This window comes from Sander vitreus, chromosome 2, assembly GCF_031162955.1.
Source record: "Sander vitreus isolate 19-12246 chromosome 2, sanVit1, whole genome shotgun sequence".
Taxonomy (NCBI): Eukaryota; Metazoa; Chordata; class Actinopteri; order Perciformes; family Percidae; genus Sander; species Sander vitreus.
The window spans coordinates 37,874,853-37,893,417 of record NC_135856.1 but is presented as its reverse complement, the minus strand read 5'-3'; the positions used below and the strand labels follow the sequence as shown (position 1 = coordinate 37,893,417).

The following is an 18,565-nucleotide window of genomic DNA, read 5'->3' as shown; positions in this document are numbered from 1 at the left end:
TTAATAGGTGAAAGCTGTAAACCATAAACAAACATAATATACATGGCTCCTATACCTTTTTGGGTCCAAGATCAGCACGTGACAGACCAGGAGTTGCAATTCCACTGTTCAGTCAGTTTACCTCAATGTCCGGCCACTAAAGCCGAAGATCAACATATGTGGAGATACAAGGTTTTGATATGACAACTGTTGACCTGAGTGTGGAGAAGCACCAGCTGGTTCACTGACATGCACACACACTGAAGAAGGGAGAATTGGATATGGAAGTGACAGATACAGGAACAGATTTGATCCTGACGCACTTTCATCCTGTAAGCGTTTTTTTCACATATTCCTTTCATAAAAGCCCCGCTTTTAATTTGTTCTACTGACTACTGTCCACACTCGTGGCCTGTGCTCAAGCAATGGAAGAGCACATGAAAGCTTTAGCTCTAACAGCGCTCCATAAATATTGCACCACACAAACATTTACACTTTTTTACATTTGTCTGACAGCTCCATCAACAAGCATCTGGGTGGTTTCCAGTCACATAAATAAAATATCAGGAGAAACAATGTGTGTGTTTAAAAAAAAAGTTTCTCTCCATCTGATGCACGTGGACTACAGAGAAGCGAGTGACAGCTCTCACATAACTTTGATTTGATCTGTTCCAGCATACACAAGTGTATTTTATTCCATGGGACACAGTAGGACTGGTCTTTTTTCCCCCTCACAAAGCTATATATAAACTTCAAAGCAATAGAGAACGACACATAATATCATGGAAATAAAATGCAGTCTCCTTTCAGGACTCGCGCTTGCCGCAGAATGTTTAAAATTTAAACATGCTTGTCGCAGCCTTTACAAAGTGCCTGACAAATTATTTGTTGCAACTGTGAGAGCACGATGCCTCCCCAGATCGAATGCTTCTAATAGCATGGCGATGGTACATCAGTGAAGTGTTTGCTTTGTTGGTGAGAGATCACTTCACTCAGCTGCCATTGGTCTGACAGCCAGGGAGAGCCCTGTAATAAGTGCTTTAACAGCTGAAACACCTAGCATCGGGATGACAGGGCTTTCATACATCATGTTCACTGATCGATAAAGGAAGAAAGCCGACACCTTCTTAAGAGCACCTCTTGTCCTGAGACTTTGAAAGGAGTCTGAGACACATTAAGGGTTTGAGCCAGTGGCCAAGAGGTCCAACAATATGATTAAAAAAGCGCTGTTCTTTGAGGTCAAAGACAAACTTACAAACACTGAGGACACGCTGCAACATGCTAGGGATCAGTGGCTTTGGGATTTGATTCAGAGACGCACGAGCGCCTGCTTCGCCCGGGGCAAAGATGTGTCTTTGTTAGCATGCAGTAACCCTCCTTTCATCTGCTGGCTTGCAGCTTGCAGTGCGATGTGGGTTTTACACTGAGCACAGGCTCGGAGCTGGAGAGAGAGAGAGACATGGCAATTACACTGATACATGCAGGAGCTGTAGGCCCTATTTCAACATGGCTCAGTAGTCAAGTTGATGGGAAAGCGTTAATGCTGGTATATGAACGCTTGATATAAAATATATTCGTGTGTGTTTGCCTGAAGGAGAAAGATACGGCACAGAAACTCAGCTCTTTGTAGGTCTTTTTTTTCAAGCCAAGCCAGTTTTATTTCTATAGCCCAAAATCGCTAATTTGTCCCAGAGGTCTTTACATTCTATACAACATATGACACCCTCTATCCCTAGACCCTTGATTTAGGCTCAGGAAATACTCTAAGGAAGAGCAACAGAGTAGGGATCATTCTTACAGGACGGACAGACATATATATATATATATATATATATATATAGCGTATATATGCAGAGTAGACAGGAGCAGCAGAATTACAATATGAAGAAATAGCATTAAAATATTAAGTAAATACAGTACAAACATATACAAAGGAGACATAAAGTGCAAAAAGGTAAAGATTTCATGCAAAGTTAACCTGTGAGTGGCTGTGTAATTACCAGTTTAACAGCTGAAGGGTTTCAATGTGCGTAACTATTAAGACTGATTTCTATACTTCCATATTTGGGCTGAAAATTCCACATAGCATTAAACTAAAACAATGTATTGTAATATGCAATTCATTTCCTACACTCAGTTGTGCACTAGTGTTATTATGCAAGACCACAATTTATTGATTATTAAAGAAAACATTCTGCAGATAAACAATGAAAATTATACTTGTAACTCCAGACCAAACCGTTAGATACTGAGATTATGTTGAAATGTAATCACCTAAGGCCAATTACCAAATAAACAAAAAGAGACAAATACAACAATGCTGATGCTCACAAGACTCATTCAAAAATCTGTATTATCTAGTTTATCCTATTACGTAAATATTGTTATTCACTTATTTTTGGTTAATTTAATTCATTATATTTCATAATCATATATGTGTTTTGATAACACATGTCATGTAAAGTGGTGTGCCTTCCGGTACCTTGGATTACTGTAATAGGTAAACGAATCTGATTGGCCGTTTAATACAGCAGTGTTTTATTCTGCTGTGAGTGTCAGGTGACTGTGGTTAGTTCACATGTCTATAATAACAGCAGGACAGTTGAGTGTCTGTTATCTAAACCTGTGGCGTCGTTAGTCTGTTGCTACAGCTGCAACTGTTTTATGAATAGCCCCGGGTCTAAAAATATGTGTATATAAACACACATATACATATATATATATATATATATATATATATATGCATGGTGTGTGAGCGTGGGAGAGTGATGAAGACCGCACCTGTGAAAAAAAACTAATGTGTGTGAATGTGTCTCTAAACTAACTGTGTGTGTGTGTGTGTGTGTGTGTGTGTTAGCATTCAGCCTGTGTGTCTGGAATCTTATTTGTAAGGAGTAACGTTGCAGTTATTAGTACAGTGTAAACAGCAGACCAAAGAAGTTTGGGAAAAGTGTATTTTACTTTCATTTGGATATGAAGACAAACAGCACCCACGGATTCTGAAAATGATGTTTATTTGGGAAATTGAATTCAAGTTACGTGGTGATTATGGTAATTTGATGATGTTCTTATGAGAAGGAATGTGAAATTGAGAACATATTTAAAGTACATGTTTATGTGTAAAATAAAGTCTGGCAGAAGCGAGAGAAGGAAACGCAATACCTGTTGCCGGTCTCATCATTTTCCTGTTCTTTTCAGAACGACATTTTAATCTGACCACAGGCCTCACGCCTGGGGGCCTGTTACATACACACAGGCTTGAAATACACACACATGCTCAGTACCTATACATGCACTAATGGAGAGATGTCAGAGTGAGGGGGCTGCCCATGGAAAGGCGCCCGAGCAGTTGCCTTGCTGAAGAGCACCTTGGCAGCACCCAGGAGGCAAACTGACGCCCCTCCAGCTACTAGTCCACCACCATGCTTTGGTCTATATGGGGACTTGAACCGGCTACCCCTCTGTTCCCAACCCAACTCCCTACAGACTGAGCTACTGCGAAGCCAAATGCTGCATTGTTTGTCAGCAGCCAGTCATATGGTAATTTAGGAGGCAATTTCACCTCATGTGCTCTGAATAATTTGGCATGCAGTGAACACACTAGTCATAATTGTGTTTTTAATTATTTAAAAATGTGTTCCTGCTGTTCTTCACCACTGTTTTGGAAGAAGGAAATAACAGATGAACCAGCCTTAAAAGTGACGTTTTTTCTTTGTGCTGGAGGATGTGAGGTGGTTCAAGTGATTTCCAAAAGTAAGTGATATATACAGTATTTAAAGAAACTTCAAATTGAGAATGGAATGTGTGGTAGAATGACACATCTGCCAAATCCCACTTTAAGCCCTGTATAAAGCAGCTACCTGTAGGGTAGTCACAAAATGGAACCCCCTGTTTCACAACAGTGAAAACTGAAAGTTACTTGTACTATTTCACAATAACCATGTGCCTGAGTAGTGCAGGCTTGAAGCATTCGTGCTAACCTGGGCACTGTTTGTGTGTGTGTGTGTGTGTGTGTGTGTGTGTGTGTGTGTGATTCTTGGGGGCTCGTCCAGGATTGGCTCTTCTTGCTGGGAGACACTGATCCTAAAATCGTTAAAAACTGAGACACTGAGCTGGTGGTGCAGTGCCTCGTGCTGGAGGTGAGCAGCTGCTGTCCATGAGAGCTGCAACCCACTGGGAGGAGGTGTAGCTGAAACTGGTGCTGAGGGACCTGCTGTAAAGGACTGGAGAGGACATTACGATGGCCGACAAGGAGAGGAAGAGCCTGGTGTGGGACATCAGGAAGAGCCTGCTTTTACTGTCGCCTAAGGAACTTTTCCAGATTGCAACTAATGTGGGCCCAGTTCCAGACAAGGATCCGTCAGAGCTCTCTAATGAGGATGCGGAAGGGTGCTTCGAATACATCCATGATCGAATGTACAGTAAGAACCTTTTAGACACTGAGGACAGTGGGACGGGGGAATTGGTAGCACTAAAAGATGTTGTTGATGAGATGGTACAGTCTCGTGATGATACCTCCCCTCCTGTCGAGTTAGCCCATCCAACCACAGCAAATTAACCAGTGACTGAAGCGGTAAGTGTAACCACTACTGCCACAGTGAACACACAGCCAGTCATTGACACAACCGATGCTGCTACGCTTAGCAATGCTAATGTTTTACCAGAAAATGTACAGCAAATGCTGAACTATGATGATTTGAGTAAGAAGCTCCTCCAGTTTGTGAACATGCCCACATCACAGGCCACAGCACAACCTACTACTCCAGTGAACAGTGCCCCACTACACAGTAGCACACAGCCTGATACTGCCACATACCAGGCACCAGAAAAGGTGTTTTTCCCTAAAAGATCTCCCCTACATCCAGCGCCACGAATTTAAGGTGCAGGGAGGCCAAATCGGGGATCACTCATCTGATATTAGTTACAACAGTGTGTGTAGGCAACTGGAAGAGGGAGTTAAAGATAATTTAACTGACTCAGAGATAGTAAGAGGTGTGCTTAGGATCATAAAACCAGGAGATTTCAAGGACATGCTTGTTAATAAGGAAGATATGACCATAGCTGAGCTCAGGGGATTTTTGCAGTCACACTTAGGGGAAAGGAATAGCACAGAACTATTTCAAGCGCTAATGTGCGCAAAACAAAGTGAGCATGAGACCCCTCAGCAATTTCTCTATCTTGTTATCGGACTGAAGCAAAGAATCCTGTTCTCATCGAAACAATCGGAAGCTGGGATTAAGTACAGCCCAGACAAAGTCCAAGGTATCTTCCTGCACACCGTATATCAAGGGATGGGGCACAAACATAATGACATCTGCAGGGAGTTGAAACCCTTACTTTCAGACCACACAGTGACAGATGAGACAATCTTGAAGTGATGAGAGTGAGCGACAGCGTAGGTTGGGCTCAACACAACGTCCGAAGCACGCCGCTGCACACAGTGCTCAAATTGAGGCTGGAAACTTGGAACAGCCACACACAAAGAAAGGAACTGTTGAGCAGAAAGCCAAAACAGATACTGTACAACAGCTCACAGAGAAGACAGATGTGCTCACCAAGTTAGTTGACTCCCTTGCAGAAAAAGTACAAAAAGACCAAACGTGTCACTGTGCTCCTACAAAAGTTCAAATGACCAAAAAAGAGAGACCCTATGGTTGTCCAAAGTGTGTAGAGCAGGGCTTGCGTGACTGTAGACACTGCTTTATTTGCGGTGAAGAGGGCCACAGAGCTAGAGGCTGTCTAAAACACCCTAAGCATCAGGGAAACGCCAACCGGTTGCTGAGGGGGGACAGACAGTAACCGGAGCCCTTCCTACGTCCCACCTTACAGGCGCAGAAGCTGTGTTAAATGTCAGCCAGTGTATCAGCACTAATAAGCGAGACACAACCACTGAGACAGCTAATGTAAACAAAAAACGTAATAGTAAGAAAACCACTGTTACGCCTGTGCAAGACTCCGCAGCTTCCAGCAATGTACAAATCGCCAAACTAATAGGCAGAAAAGCGTCAACTAAATGTATCCTTAATGGCCTAGCAGTTAATGTGCTAGTAGACACTGGAGCTCAAGTCAGCATAATAGAGAGGTCCTGGAAGGACAAATACTTACCTGACCTTGACATGCAGCCCCTGTCGTGTGTGTCCGCAAAAAGGATGGCTCACTACGCCTTTGTATTGATTATCGGTTACTGAACCAGAAAACCATCCCTGACAGGCACCCACTACCTCGGATCCAAGATCTGACCGACACTCTTGGGGGACACTCTTGGTTCAGTATCCTTGATCAAGGTAAGGCGTATCACCAAGGGTTCATGGCAGAAGGCTCAAGACACGTCACAGCATTTGTAACTCCCTGGGGGTTGTATGAGTGGGTCCGGATACCCTTTGGCCTCTCCAATGCCCCTGCAGCTTTCCAAAGGAGTATGGAAGAGATGCTGGACTCACTCAGAGACGAATGCTGTATCCCCTATTTGGATGACATCCTGTGTTATTCAAAAACCTTCGAGGAGCATGTTGAGGGAGTTCGCAAAGTCCTGAGAGCACTTCAAAAACATGGCGTAAAGTTAAGACCTGAAAAATGTGAACTGTTTCGCAGACAAGTGAGATATGTTGGTCGCCTTGTATCTACAGAAGGGGTGTACATCGACCCAAGGGACTTGGAAGCGGTGCAGTCGCTCAAGGTAAAAAAAACAGAGACAGTTGGTGATGTGAGACGACTTTTGGGCTTTCTCAGCTACTATCGCAGTTACATCCAGGATTTCTCACGCATTGCACAACCTGTGTATGAGCTGCTCAAAGTTCGAAATAGTCCATCAACAAGGCAGCCCCACCAAGTAAAGACCAAGGGCCCTCAGCTGTCCTCCAAGGCCCCTGTGGAGTGGACTAGTGAACACCAGGGAGTACTGGAGCACCTCATTGACAGGCTCACCAATCCTCCAGTTTTGGCTTACCCAGACTTCAGCCTACCATTCCTGCTCCACACAGACGCTTCTGAAAAGGGTCTTGGTGCTGTACTCTATCAACACCAAGATGGTAAACTGAAAGTCATAGGTTACGGTTCCAGAACGCTGACCCCGGCTGAAAAGAACTATCGTCTGCACAGTGGGAAATTGGAATTTCTGGCACTTAAATGGGCAGTGTGTGAAAAGTTTAGAGACTATCTGTTCTACGCCCCACACTTTACCATCTACACCGACAATAATCCACTAACCTATGTCATGAGTACTGCCAAACTCAATGCAGTCGGACATCGGTGGGTTGCAGAGTTATCTGACTTCAGGTTCGAGATAAAGTACAGGCCCGGAAAGATGAATACTGATGCTGACACGTTGTCTGTGTGCCCCTCGACATCAACAAGTATGTGGTAGAATGTACTGAGGAGTTGTCACAGGAAGTAGTGGAAGCCACCTGGAATGGGACTAGAGCAGCTCAGGAACAGGATGTAGCGTGGGTTGCTGCACTTTCTCTCACCACAAACGTCAACCAAGAACCTCCTGCACCTCTTCCAGCTATCAGTAGTGAGGAGTTGGCCAAAGCTCAAAGGGAAGCTCAAGCAGTCGGAGAGATCATTAGACTAAAGGAGACAAACACAGTACTAACAAGTGATACAGAAAAATGGGCTGAGAGGATGACTGAGGCATACAGGATAGCCAGTGAGAACAGTAAACTTTCAAGTGCGCGAGGCAAGTCCTATTATGACAAGAAACTAAAGGGTGTGGTTTTGCATCCCGGAGACAGAGTACTTGTTAGGAATCTCAGTGTGCGAGGGGGGCCGGGGAAACTCAGATCATACTGGGAAAGGAACATATATGTAGTCAAAGAGCAGGTAGCAGACAACCCTGTGTATGTAGTCTACCCTGAGACAAGAGAAAAACGTAAGACCAGAGTCCTTCACCGTAACTTACTGCTACTAGTTAATGACCTACCTGTTGAAGCCCCGCCACAAAGATTTGAACATGTACCAAAGAGACAAACGATACAAAGGCATAACCAGTTGAGTAACAAAACCTTGAAAAGACACCCAGATGTCACAAGTGATTCAGAGTCAGAAGAGAGCACTACAAGGTATTGGTTCAGGGTTCCTGTGGAAGAACGAGAACATGAGAGACAGAACACTTACCATTATTTACCTACCGTGGTCCAGAGGGATCCAGCACCCGTAGAAACGAACAGACCGCTACAAGCAGCTGTTAGGGAAGGAAGACAAGTTACCGTACCTGTGTGGGGAGAGAGACTTGGTAGCCTTCCAGTCAATGAGAATCAAAGCCAGAGAGATAGTCAGTCTGTGACACAGTCATTACCTGATTCAGTACCACCCGAGATAGACAGTGAAGGGGATGCTGTTGGGGATGCAGAGAGATTTTTGAACGCTCCTGTAGCAGACACATCCACTCAGGTTAGAAGGTCAGCAAGAGAGAGGAGGCCAAAGCAGATGTTCACATATCAGACATTGGGCAAAACCTCACTACAACTTTAGCACAGCTAACAGGTGTTGCACCTTACATCACATCTCCTTATATGCCCCACACATACACACCATTGTGGTATTGAACGGTTAAATTCTATGTTGAGTTTTTTAGAATATAGAGGTTTCAAATGTCAGGAGCCATTTCTATTTTTGTTAGGGAGCATGTGATGCCCAGCAATGTGTGGTCACATTATGTGGTTTAATAATGTCTATTTTGAATAGTTGGCATATGTATATTGCTTTATAAGGGCCTCATTTCTTTCATTTGGTGTAAATTCATTTTGTAAGCTGTATTCCACATTTCCACCACAAGGGGGCCTCGCTTCCCAGTGAGACAGCATATTGTGGCTGTAGCCGACTCTCGTCTTTAGTCTGGCAGAAGCGAGAGAAGGAAACGCAATACCTGTTGCCGGTCTCATAATTTTCCTGTTCTTTTCAGGTTAGTCGCTAGCAAAAAACACACATGTGGTCAAAATAATGTCAGTACCAACTATGAATGCTTTTCCGTGTTTTATACTGGATGAAGATTGTAGTTAGAAGGTATTTAAATGAACACAGAGTAATGTGGTCGGAATGCTACAGCTAAAGCCGAGCAAGCTAGCTTCACTTACAGAACGTGTGTGTCACGTTGGGTATATTGTCCTATTTTGAGACCCCTATGTGATTTCATTTCGTAAAGCCCTGTCATGTTAAATGCTGTTTAAGCAAGTGTGTGTTTGAAATACTGTTAAGATGTATAGAGTTAACTTTTGCTTGTGTAATGTCTCACGCCAGCTGTACTGTTTTGTTAATAGAATTAACAGCATTCTGCTAATATGTTAGCATTCAGCCTGTGTGTCTGGAATCTTATTTGTAAGGAGTAACATTGCAGTTATTAGTTATTAGTACAGTTATTAAAGCTGTAAACAGCAGACCAAAGAAGTTTGGGAAAAGTGTATTTTACTTTCATTTGGATATGAAGACAAACAGCACCCACGGATTCTGAAAATGATGTTTATTTGGGAAATTGAATTCAAGTTACGTGGTGATTATGGTAATTTGATGATGTTCTTATGAGAAGGAATGTGAAATTGAGAACATATTTAAAGTACATGTTTATGTGTAAAATAAAGTCTGGCAGAAGCGAGAGAAGGAAACGCAATACCTGTTGCCGGTCTCATCATTTTCCTGTTCTTTTCAGAACGACATTTTAATCTGACCACAGGCCTCACGCCTGGGGGCCTGTTACATACACACAGGCTTGAAATACACACACATGCTCAGTACCTATACATGCACTAATGGAGAGATGTCAGAGTGAGGGGGCTGCCCATGGAAAGGCGCCCGAGCAGTTGGGGCCTTGCCGAAGAGCACCTTGGCAGCACCCAGGAGGCAAACTGACGCCCCTCCAGCTACTAGTCCACCACCATGCTTTGGTCTATATGGGGACTTGAACCGGCTACCCCTCTGTTCCCAACCCAACTCCCTACAGACTGAGCTACTGCGAAGCCAAATGCTGCATTGTTTGTCAGCAGCCGGTCATATGGTAATTTAGGAGGCAATTTCACCTCATGTGCTCTGAATAATTTGGCATGCAGTGAACACACTAGTCATAATTGTGTTTTTAATTATTTAAAAATGTGTTCCTGCTGTTCTTCACCACTGTTTTGGAAGAAGGAAATAACAGATGAACCAGCCTTAAAAGTGACGTTTTTTCTTTGTGCTGGAGGATGTGAGGTGGTTCAAGTGATTTCCAAAAGTAAGTGATATATACAGTATTTAAAGAAACTTCAAATTGAGAATGGAATGTGTGGTAGAATGACACATCTGCCAAATCCCACTTTAAGCCCTGTATAAAGCAGCTACCTGTAGGGTAGTCACAAAATGGAACCCCCTGTTTCACAACAGTGAAAACTGAAAGTTACTTGTACTATTTCACAATAACCATGTGCCTGAGTAGTGCAGGCTTGAAGCATTCGTGCTAACCTGGGCACTGTTTGTGTGTGTGTGTGTGTGTGTGTGTGTGTGTGTGTGTGTGTGTGTGTGTGTGTGTGTGTGTGTGTGTGTTCTTAGAAGAGAGCTTCCGTTTTAGAACATTGCAACATTGTCGGCTCAACTCAACGCTTTGGCGCCTCCAAATGGCACCACATGGCAACTACTTGACTTAAAACCCAGAGATCATGTACTGTAAACACACACTCCTCAGCTCTACATTTCTTTACAAGAATTTCATGAAAGCAAACAGAACAAATCTACTACATCTCAGGTAGTGAGGATGTTATTATGATGTATAATAGCCCTGTTATCACGTGACCTGGTCACATGATAACAGGTGGTCGTGTATGGGGAAGGGAGGGTGACCTCTGGCTCGGTTTAAGAATGGATTATTCTGGTTAAGAATGCACTGATTCCATTCCTTCTCTCCCAATATATATTCTGAAACCTCAACTCACCAGTTCATGAGTCAAAGGAACACACCGACTCATTGGGACTTTGTCTTATTCCCCGTATCCCCCAGAGTTAGATAAGTCCATACATACCCTTCTCATCTCCGTGTTTGTCCTAACTCTGTCTGACACACCCACCACTAGCCTAGCTTAGCACAGATCCTGGAGGTAACCGGCTCCATCTAGCCTAGCTTAGCACAGATCCTGGAGGTAACCGGCTCCAACTAGCCTAGCTTAGCACAGATCCTGGAGGTAACCAGCTCCAACTAGCCTACTGCTCCCAATAAGTGACAAAATAACGCCAACATTTTCCTATTTACATGTTGTGATTTGTATAGTCCCAGTGTGTACAAATAACAAGGTCACATGAGACACAGCCATCTTCTAACCGCATACTTACTGGGAACGATATTCTCAGAAGGTGAAGCACTTCGGCTACTTGGGCGGAGTGATTTGCTCGCAGCACCGTGGTGAGGAGCAATGAGTAACAACGGTGGTTTTCAGGTGTTGAGCTAATCACTCTGCCCAAGTAGCAGTGCTTCACCTCTGGCGACAAAGTCCCAATAAGTCGGCGTGTTCCTTTAAGGTCACCTGTCTGTGGGCTATGTTATCACAAAACCATATTTGGTCATCTTGAGGACATCTGAACCATCTCCACGACGACTGAGCAAACTCCATCGGCTGATTTGGACTACTGGATGATGTCGCCAGTCACAGTTACATAGTTATAGTTATAGTTAGGGGGCATGCTCCATTTACGGCAGCTATGTGCACTATTTGTCAATCCATTTGAGATAATAGGATGCATAATCTGTACATAAGTTGGGGAAAACATGATAGTTTCCAAGCAAAAGAATCATCCTGTCGAGCCTACATCCTATTTTGTATCCAATTGTTTTCCAACTGTCTTCATCATTCTGAAACCAGAACACAAGAAATGTTGAGGACGACTTATTTTCACTCCTGCCACCTAAACAGGGGCAAAAATAGTTTGATGTTACTTTTTTTTAAGTTACATAACATAGGTAGGGTAATAGCAGCATTACTAATCTTGAAACCTATTTTTTAGTAGAGTAGAGTTAACAGAATGAAAGGCGATATTTCTCCCCAGTAATACAACTTTTGCTCCATTGATTTGCCGCTCCAGTCAGAGAGACTGAGCGGAAATGACACAAAGTTGAAGTTATTTGAAAACCCTCAAGTCTTTACTCAGCGAATGGAGCTGGCTCAGATGTCATCACCTTTTTGTTTTAATCAACTCTCAAAAGCTAAGAAATGGACTTGCCTTTGACTATAAATATGCTTGATTTTACTAGACTTTGGAAAAGGATTTTCTCATGAGGTTGGAGAAGTGTCTGCAGTTGGCTCAGGCTTACTCTACGTGTTGTTTAGCCTTGGTCTGGTGCTGAAGGGCTTCCTGCGTGTTGTCCTGAGGCAGAGCCGTGAGCAAGTACTGCTGAATGTCTGTGAACATGCAGGCAGTGGCTTAGTGGGGAGGAGACCCTGCTGTTTGCACCAAAGAGACTTTGGTACCATGTAGCTTATATTTTAGCACGTGTTTGTTGTGTTTACATGTGTGTGAGAGTGTGTGTATGTGTGTGTGTGTGTGTGTGTGTGTGTGTGTGTGTGTGTGTGTGTGTGTGTGTGTGTGTGTGTGTGTGTGTGAGAGTGTGAACGGCCAGACAGGGCAAGCACAGCCACAGGACCCAGAGAAGGAGTGGGCTTATCGAGGATCTATCCTTTCCCACACTCTTGTGCTCTGACCCAGACTAGGCCTGCTCTGATTTCCCTGGAGTGAAACTGCAGAGGCTTTGATATTCTGCAGCAAACTTTATCTCTCCAGCAAAGATAATGGTCAAAAATCAAGACGGGTTGGCTCAGCTGATCACTCAGAGGAAGCTGGTCGTGGTTGAGAGGCAGATCGGGCCCCGGCCAATCGATAAACCGCTCCGCTCTAACACGTTAGCATTCACGGACAGACAGGCTGGGGATAAATGTTCTGTCTTTATTTGGGATGAGCACAGAATGGTGTTAGTCCTCACTGCTTCATTCTTTTTCAGTCTGAAAAATGATGTATGCCATCTGTGATATCTTTGTGTATAGTTACTTACAGTTTCAAGCTAAACTGAAATTGAAATATCTTTTGCAATGACATCAGTATATAGATTTTTGGTGTTTGTATTGACTATTTGTTTGGTCAAAATTGTGATTACAAAAAGTTTACATTTATTTCTTCAGTGCAGTGGCCCCTACATTAGTGTCCTCTGCCACAATACACAACCCAACAAAACTAGCTAATTTAGGCTTTTGGTCTGGTGTGACTACCAAACCACCAATGGATGTAATAATGTGCACACACTCCCATGTCAGAATAACAGACGTTTTTCTGTTCTATATTGTTCTGCCGATACCGTGAATGAATTCTTGGCGTTGCACAATGACAGTAAAATTTCAATTCATCAGATCGTTAGGGCCCCCCTGGAGCATCATGCCCCCCTGGAGCGTCAGGGCCATGGGGGCGGGCCCACATTTCCCAATGCTGCCAACATTCGCGTTTGTAATAGGGGATAGTTAGCCTCTTCCCAAGTGGAAAATGAACTTAACAGCATGTCGGGTCCTCTTAAATCTTGAATGTTGTAAAGGGACAGTCTGCAGTAACAGTAAAATGATGTGAGCGCCTTGAAACTAACCCTGCCTCTAAAAACAGTTTCATCCTCTTGTGAAAAATGTTTTACAATACCAGAAAATGCTTTTCCTGCAGAAAATGTGTGCGAATACTGAATAGCTGTATTGCTAAAGCTAAACTGGATGAATAGCTAAAATCTGTAAGAAGTTGAAGTAGTGAGAAAAGTTGGAAACGTGGGAATTGTTTTAATTGGTGTGAATTTCATTGACAAGTTGACTAACACCACTAATGTAAAAAAGATGTGGAATAATTAAAGTTTTTTTTAAAAAAAGCTAATGCTAAAGCTAAACTGGACTGCTGGTTAAAATGTGTAAGAAGAAGGTGAAGTTGTAAGAAATGTGGAAAAGTGATAATTGTTTAAATTAATATATATTTAAAAGTTGAATAATAGCCATATTGTATGAAAGTTGGGTTACAACAGTGGCACAGCAGTGGCAAGCGAACAACATATTACTGTCTGTAGCTGCAATTTGACTGTCTGGTGAAAATGCTGCGTCATGCTAACTAATCAGGGGCCATGTTTGGAAACAGAGGAGGTCCCTTTGATCTCTGTAATCAGCCAACAACCTGTCACCTGTGTCAGACTGCTGCCATTAACGGACACTGAGAGCGACCTGTGAAAGAAAGGCTCGGACAGCCTAAACTATAGGTGGCGTAAGTGAATGCCATGCCATGTCATCTTCAGCACCGCAAGTCCTTTGGGAATGTACTGATATATAATTGATGTGGAAAAATTAAAAAAAGTGATTCGCTGTGCCTTTGCGTGGAAATGTGGAGGATGTTTAACATGGGCAACGAATGGAGGAAGATTTGGAACTGTTGTCATTTGGAAGCTCACCGAGCAAAATGTATAAATCCTGTTGGTTATCGAGCACATTGGCTGAAAGTAGACAAGCATACCTACGTTTTGATGTATATATGTTGTATGTCAAGGAGTGAGAGCAATTTATAGAGAAGGGACTAAGATGATCTTTTTAAGGCTCCGTGCTCTAGCCATGACATCACCCACTGTAAGTAATGTAATACACACCCATTAGAAACTTTCGGAAAGGAACTTAAACTTAATTTTCACAAAAACTGTTAAAGATATCAAACTGTTGAGATATAACCTAATAGCTGACCTTTTTGTGAATGGTTTGAAGTTTGATTGGTTTCTGTAGGTGAAAGTAGGAGTATCATTTTGAAGTAGAAGAGGATTTGAACCCTGCTCTCACTCTTGAATTGTTTAAAAAAAATGTAATGTGTGTATGTAATGTAATGTGCTTAAAGAGATGAACATTTGGACGATTTTTGGATGAGTGAGGGGGCGGGGGGGGGAAATGATGCGGCCAAGCTGGTGTTGTTTATTGTTGCTTTGGACCGGACCCGGATCTCCGAGTACTGGCGCTATCTCTCTCTCTGGGAAGCATGCAAAAGTGTGGCAGGCCCACCCACAGTCCTGAAACACCCTGATCCTGCAGCGTCTAGACTCCCTGGGTCTATGGAGGCACAGAGTTGAAGTACTCCTCTGCCTGGAAAGGTTAAGAGGTTATGTTGGACACTGACCTGAATGAGACCTGGGGTACCACTGTCTCAACTACGCATATCTTTTTGGTTTTGTAATAATATGATATTGTGAATAAGGGGCAGGATTTTATAAGCATTATGCTTCCGCCTGCTCCTTCTCGAACTTATCCTTTTTTTTGTTCTTTGTTAAGTTCTGATTGATGTGTCTACGTTTGTGTGTTTTTTTTCTTTTCTTTTAAGAACATGCTGTTGATGGTTCGAGGAAAAACTTAGCGCGAGTTTGTAAACTGGAAATTCCACCACATATGTCCTTTCACAAAAAGGGACTATAATTCTGATTTCTGACTTCAAGATTATTTCCTCGTTGCTCTATTGACCAAAGTATTAATAACCTCAGCAGTCATAACTCTTCACTTTTCACCTCGGTCAACAGTCATGAGATGCTTCAGAGATCCATCCCTCCTCTGTCATCCAGCCCGCAGCTGCTGCAAACAGCTGTGGTCACATTTTCTTACGGGCATCATTTAATTGTTATCATGCAAAGCCCTTTTCTCCCCGAGGAGAGAGCGGTTTTCTATGATAACAATTAATTTGTCACTCCCTGCAACAAAGTCACTTTGCTGTCCCTGAGTGCCAGCTGTGTCTTCGCTGCAGAATAATGGCTGTTTTTGTTGTGATGCTGTGTGATTGCGCAGTTGCAGAAATGCTGGTGGTAAGCCACAGGTTTTATTATGAGCTGTAAGAAGTAGCAGTTAAAAACTCCACAGGATTCCAATAGGTTATTTTCTTACCAATGATTTCACATCTGTTTGTTTTTTTTTGCCAGAAAACTGGAATAAAAACAAAAAGAATTCACAGAGTTGTATCAAAATCTGCTTTATTTGCTTGATCAGACATTTGTAAAAATAAAAAATACAGAAATAAAAACTTTTAAATAAATAATCTGCATAAATAAAAGACACGTCAAGCAAAACAATAAAGGTGTGTGCATTTCAAAAGTGACCTTCTTACACAGACTTGCTGCAAAAGTATTGTACAGTTTTACATTATCTATCCCTTAACTTCCATATCTTCTCTTTTTTACTCCATTCTCTCCCCTTCCTGCCTCCCATCTGTTAATCACCCCCCCTCCCAGCCCTCTCGCTGTCATTTCCCAATCCTCTCCAGCGCAGGAGTTCAGTGAAAGCTCTGCTTTCAGCATTCTCAGTCTTCATGTGACCTCTGGGACTCCAGTCCGGATAACTTTCCGGCCTCCCCCCCTCTTGTACTTTCACTCTGCCTTTCTTTTCCTGTCAATGCACTCCATTTTACGGCTCTCGTCTTTGTTTATCCTGAAAAGAGTGAGGAAGAAAACTGGGATTAGGCCAAAGGACTAATAGAAAACATCTGGAGGTATGTGCAACGAGTCACATGTTAATATTTGAGCCAACGTTTTGTAATAAAACTCTTCTTATTTGGAGAAAGTTTTCTGTCTCATTGACTGTTTTTTTTTTTTTTTAGAGTAAACTGGTTATCTCTAGGCCAGGTTTTGGCTTTACTAAATATGGGGCCAAATGAAGAATTTTTGTGGTGTCATTTTCTGCCCCGACTTTAATGAAAGCAGTGGAGGATTCAGCCAGTTAAGTGCAGCTCAGATGCCTTTTTGAAAAAGGCTTGAATGTGTGTGCAGATGTAAGCTCAGATGGTATAAAGTAAAGAACTGTCGACGCCAACTACTTTCAAAAGTCAGATTTAAAACAAAAATCTATCCGAGGTCAGTCGAGTTGAAGTGATGTTACTGTGTGACAGCTAAGCAGTGACTGTGTGGATTATTTGCATGCTGTAACTTACCTTTCCCAGCATTTCAAAAAAGCTTTGGCCATCTTCCCCTCAGTGTTCATACAGATTTTCTCGGTGGAGTTGTCTGCATTGTTCATGGTTACACTAAAAAATACAAAACAAGAAATCCAATGTTGGATCAAAATCAACACAACGCTGATGAGATTCTAAATGAAATAAAGCTGCAGGTATTCAACATTTAAAATTTCAACTTACATCAATTCAGTGTTATCACATCCAGGATGCCTTTCAAGGACTTGGAAATCTGACATATTGCCTCTGATGAACTTGATTGTGTTGAGACATGAGCAGCGTCCAATAGAAACTTGAGCTGCAGGGAAAAGTTTTTTTAAAAAGCAGTTAGGTGTGCAACCACATGAACTAGTCACACAGTTTAAACACATAGTTAGAATGAGAGTAGTCCAGTCTCTTTTACAGCATTTTGAAATGTTGGTGTATCACCATACTGTAAAATTCCACTTCAACCGTTATAAATGTTGCTTTGACTCACCTTGATAGAGCTGAATACAAACTGCAGCTACGACAACCAGCAGGAGAGTGCAGCGTTTCTGTGACAAGGCCATTTTTCTGCGGAGAGACAAGCAAGTCCAGAGATCCTTCGGAGGAGAGCAGGTTGAAGTGCTGCTGCGAGACTTCTTCCCTTCCTTTTATAGAGCAGCGCGGAGTGGGTTTTCCCAGAGTCCATGCTTTTTCCCGTCAGGCCAAAGCTGAAGCATGCTCTGGAATTTCCACACTCACTCTGGAGACACTGGAATGTGCTCAGCACTCCTTTCACAGACAACGTGGGGAAAGGGAAAGAGAAAATGATTATGAACACAGAGGCACACTTTTCCAGGGCATGTCCAGGCAAACCAAACTCTAAACTGTGTTGTCTGTCAGAGTATAATTGCATCATGTTGACTTTGGTAAATGTTTTTCTGACATGAAGTGAAACTTAAATGAAGGTGTTATCAAACCAGACAAGGTGGGAGGTTTGCTTTAATAGCTCAACTTGACTTTGGTTTTTCAATTCTGATTAACAGCTAAACTTACTGTATAAAATGAGCCTCCAGCATTTCTTTACTCCGCTTATGTAGATAAAAAAAAAATCACATCTGTTATTATGATTAGGCTTTATTAGTTTATTTCTGTTCTGAATAATGAATACTGCATATGAAGTTAAGTTTAACATTCTTTGTGCGTGTCAGCAGTTACTGGCAATCACAGAAACATGATGACACAATAAGTCATCATGGTGGGGAAAACGGGGTGTGCTGGATAGGAGAAGGCCAGCACACAGAAGACCTGCACCAGTTCTATGGAACACACTCACTCACTGTAGTAAAAACTGTAGTCACCTCTTCTTTCCAGGATTTAAAATTTAGTGTGTTTGTGTATAGCGTGTACATGCTGGGGCAAGTATGACAAGTATAACAACTGACAGCGTGTGAAGAGTTCACTTTCCCACACACCACACTGTAGATACATTTTCTAATAGATAAACATCTGTCACTCAGGGATTGCTTGATCTGTATTTCAGCTTTTTGCAACCTGAATACATTTCAAGATAAGAAGGTGCTACATGCAAGTACTGTACATTAAATAAAGAAGAAATCTAAGCTTCCACACAATTGTTTAAATTGCAAACAGTTTATTCATCACTTAGCACACCTGAGGTGATAAAAGA

General features: G+C 42.5%; 1 protein-coding gene across 1 annotated transcript; it reads right to left on the bottom strand.

Moving 5' to 3' along the window:
- Window positions 1-15,920: 15,920 nt before the first annotated feature.
- On the bottom strand, window positions 15,921-17,540 carry LOC144528959 (C-X-C motif chemokine 9-like). The gene is made up of 4 exons (XM_078267863.1): window positions 17,390-17,540; window positions 17,095-17,209; window positions 16,891-16,983; window positions 15,921-16,391 (listed from the first exon to the last, which is right to left on the bottom strand). The coding sequence occupies exons 1-4, from the start codon at window positions 17,460-17,462 to the stop codon at window positions 16,331-16,333; spliced, it is 342 nt and encodes a 113-aa protein (XP_078123989.1). The 5' UTR covers window positions 17,463-17,540; the 3' UTR covers window positions 15,921-16,330.
- Between the last annotated feature and the right edge of the window lie 1,025 nt (window positions 17,541-18,565).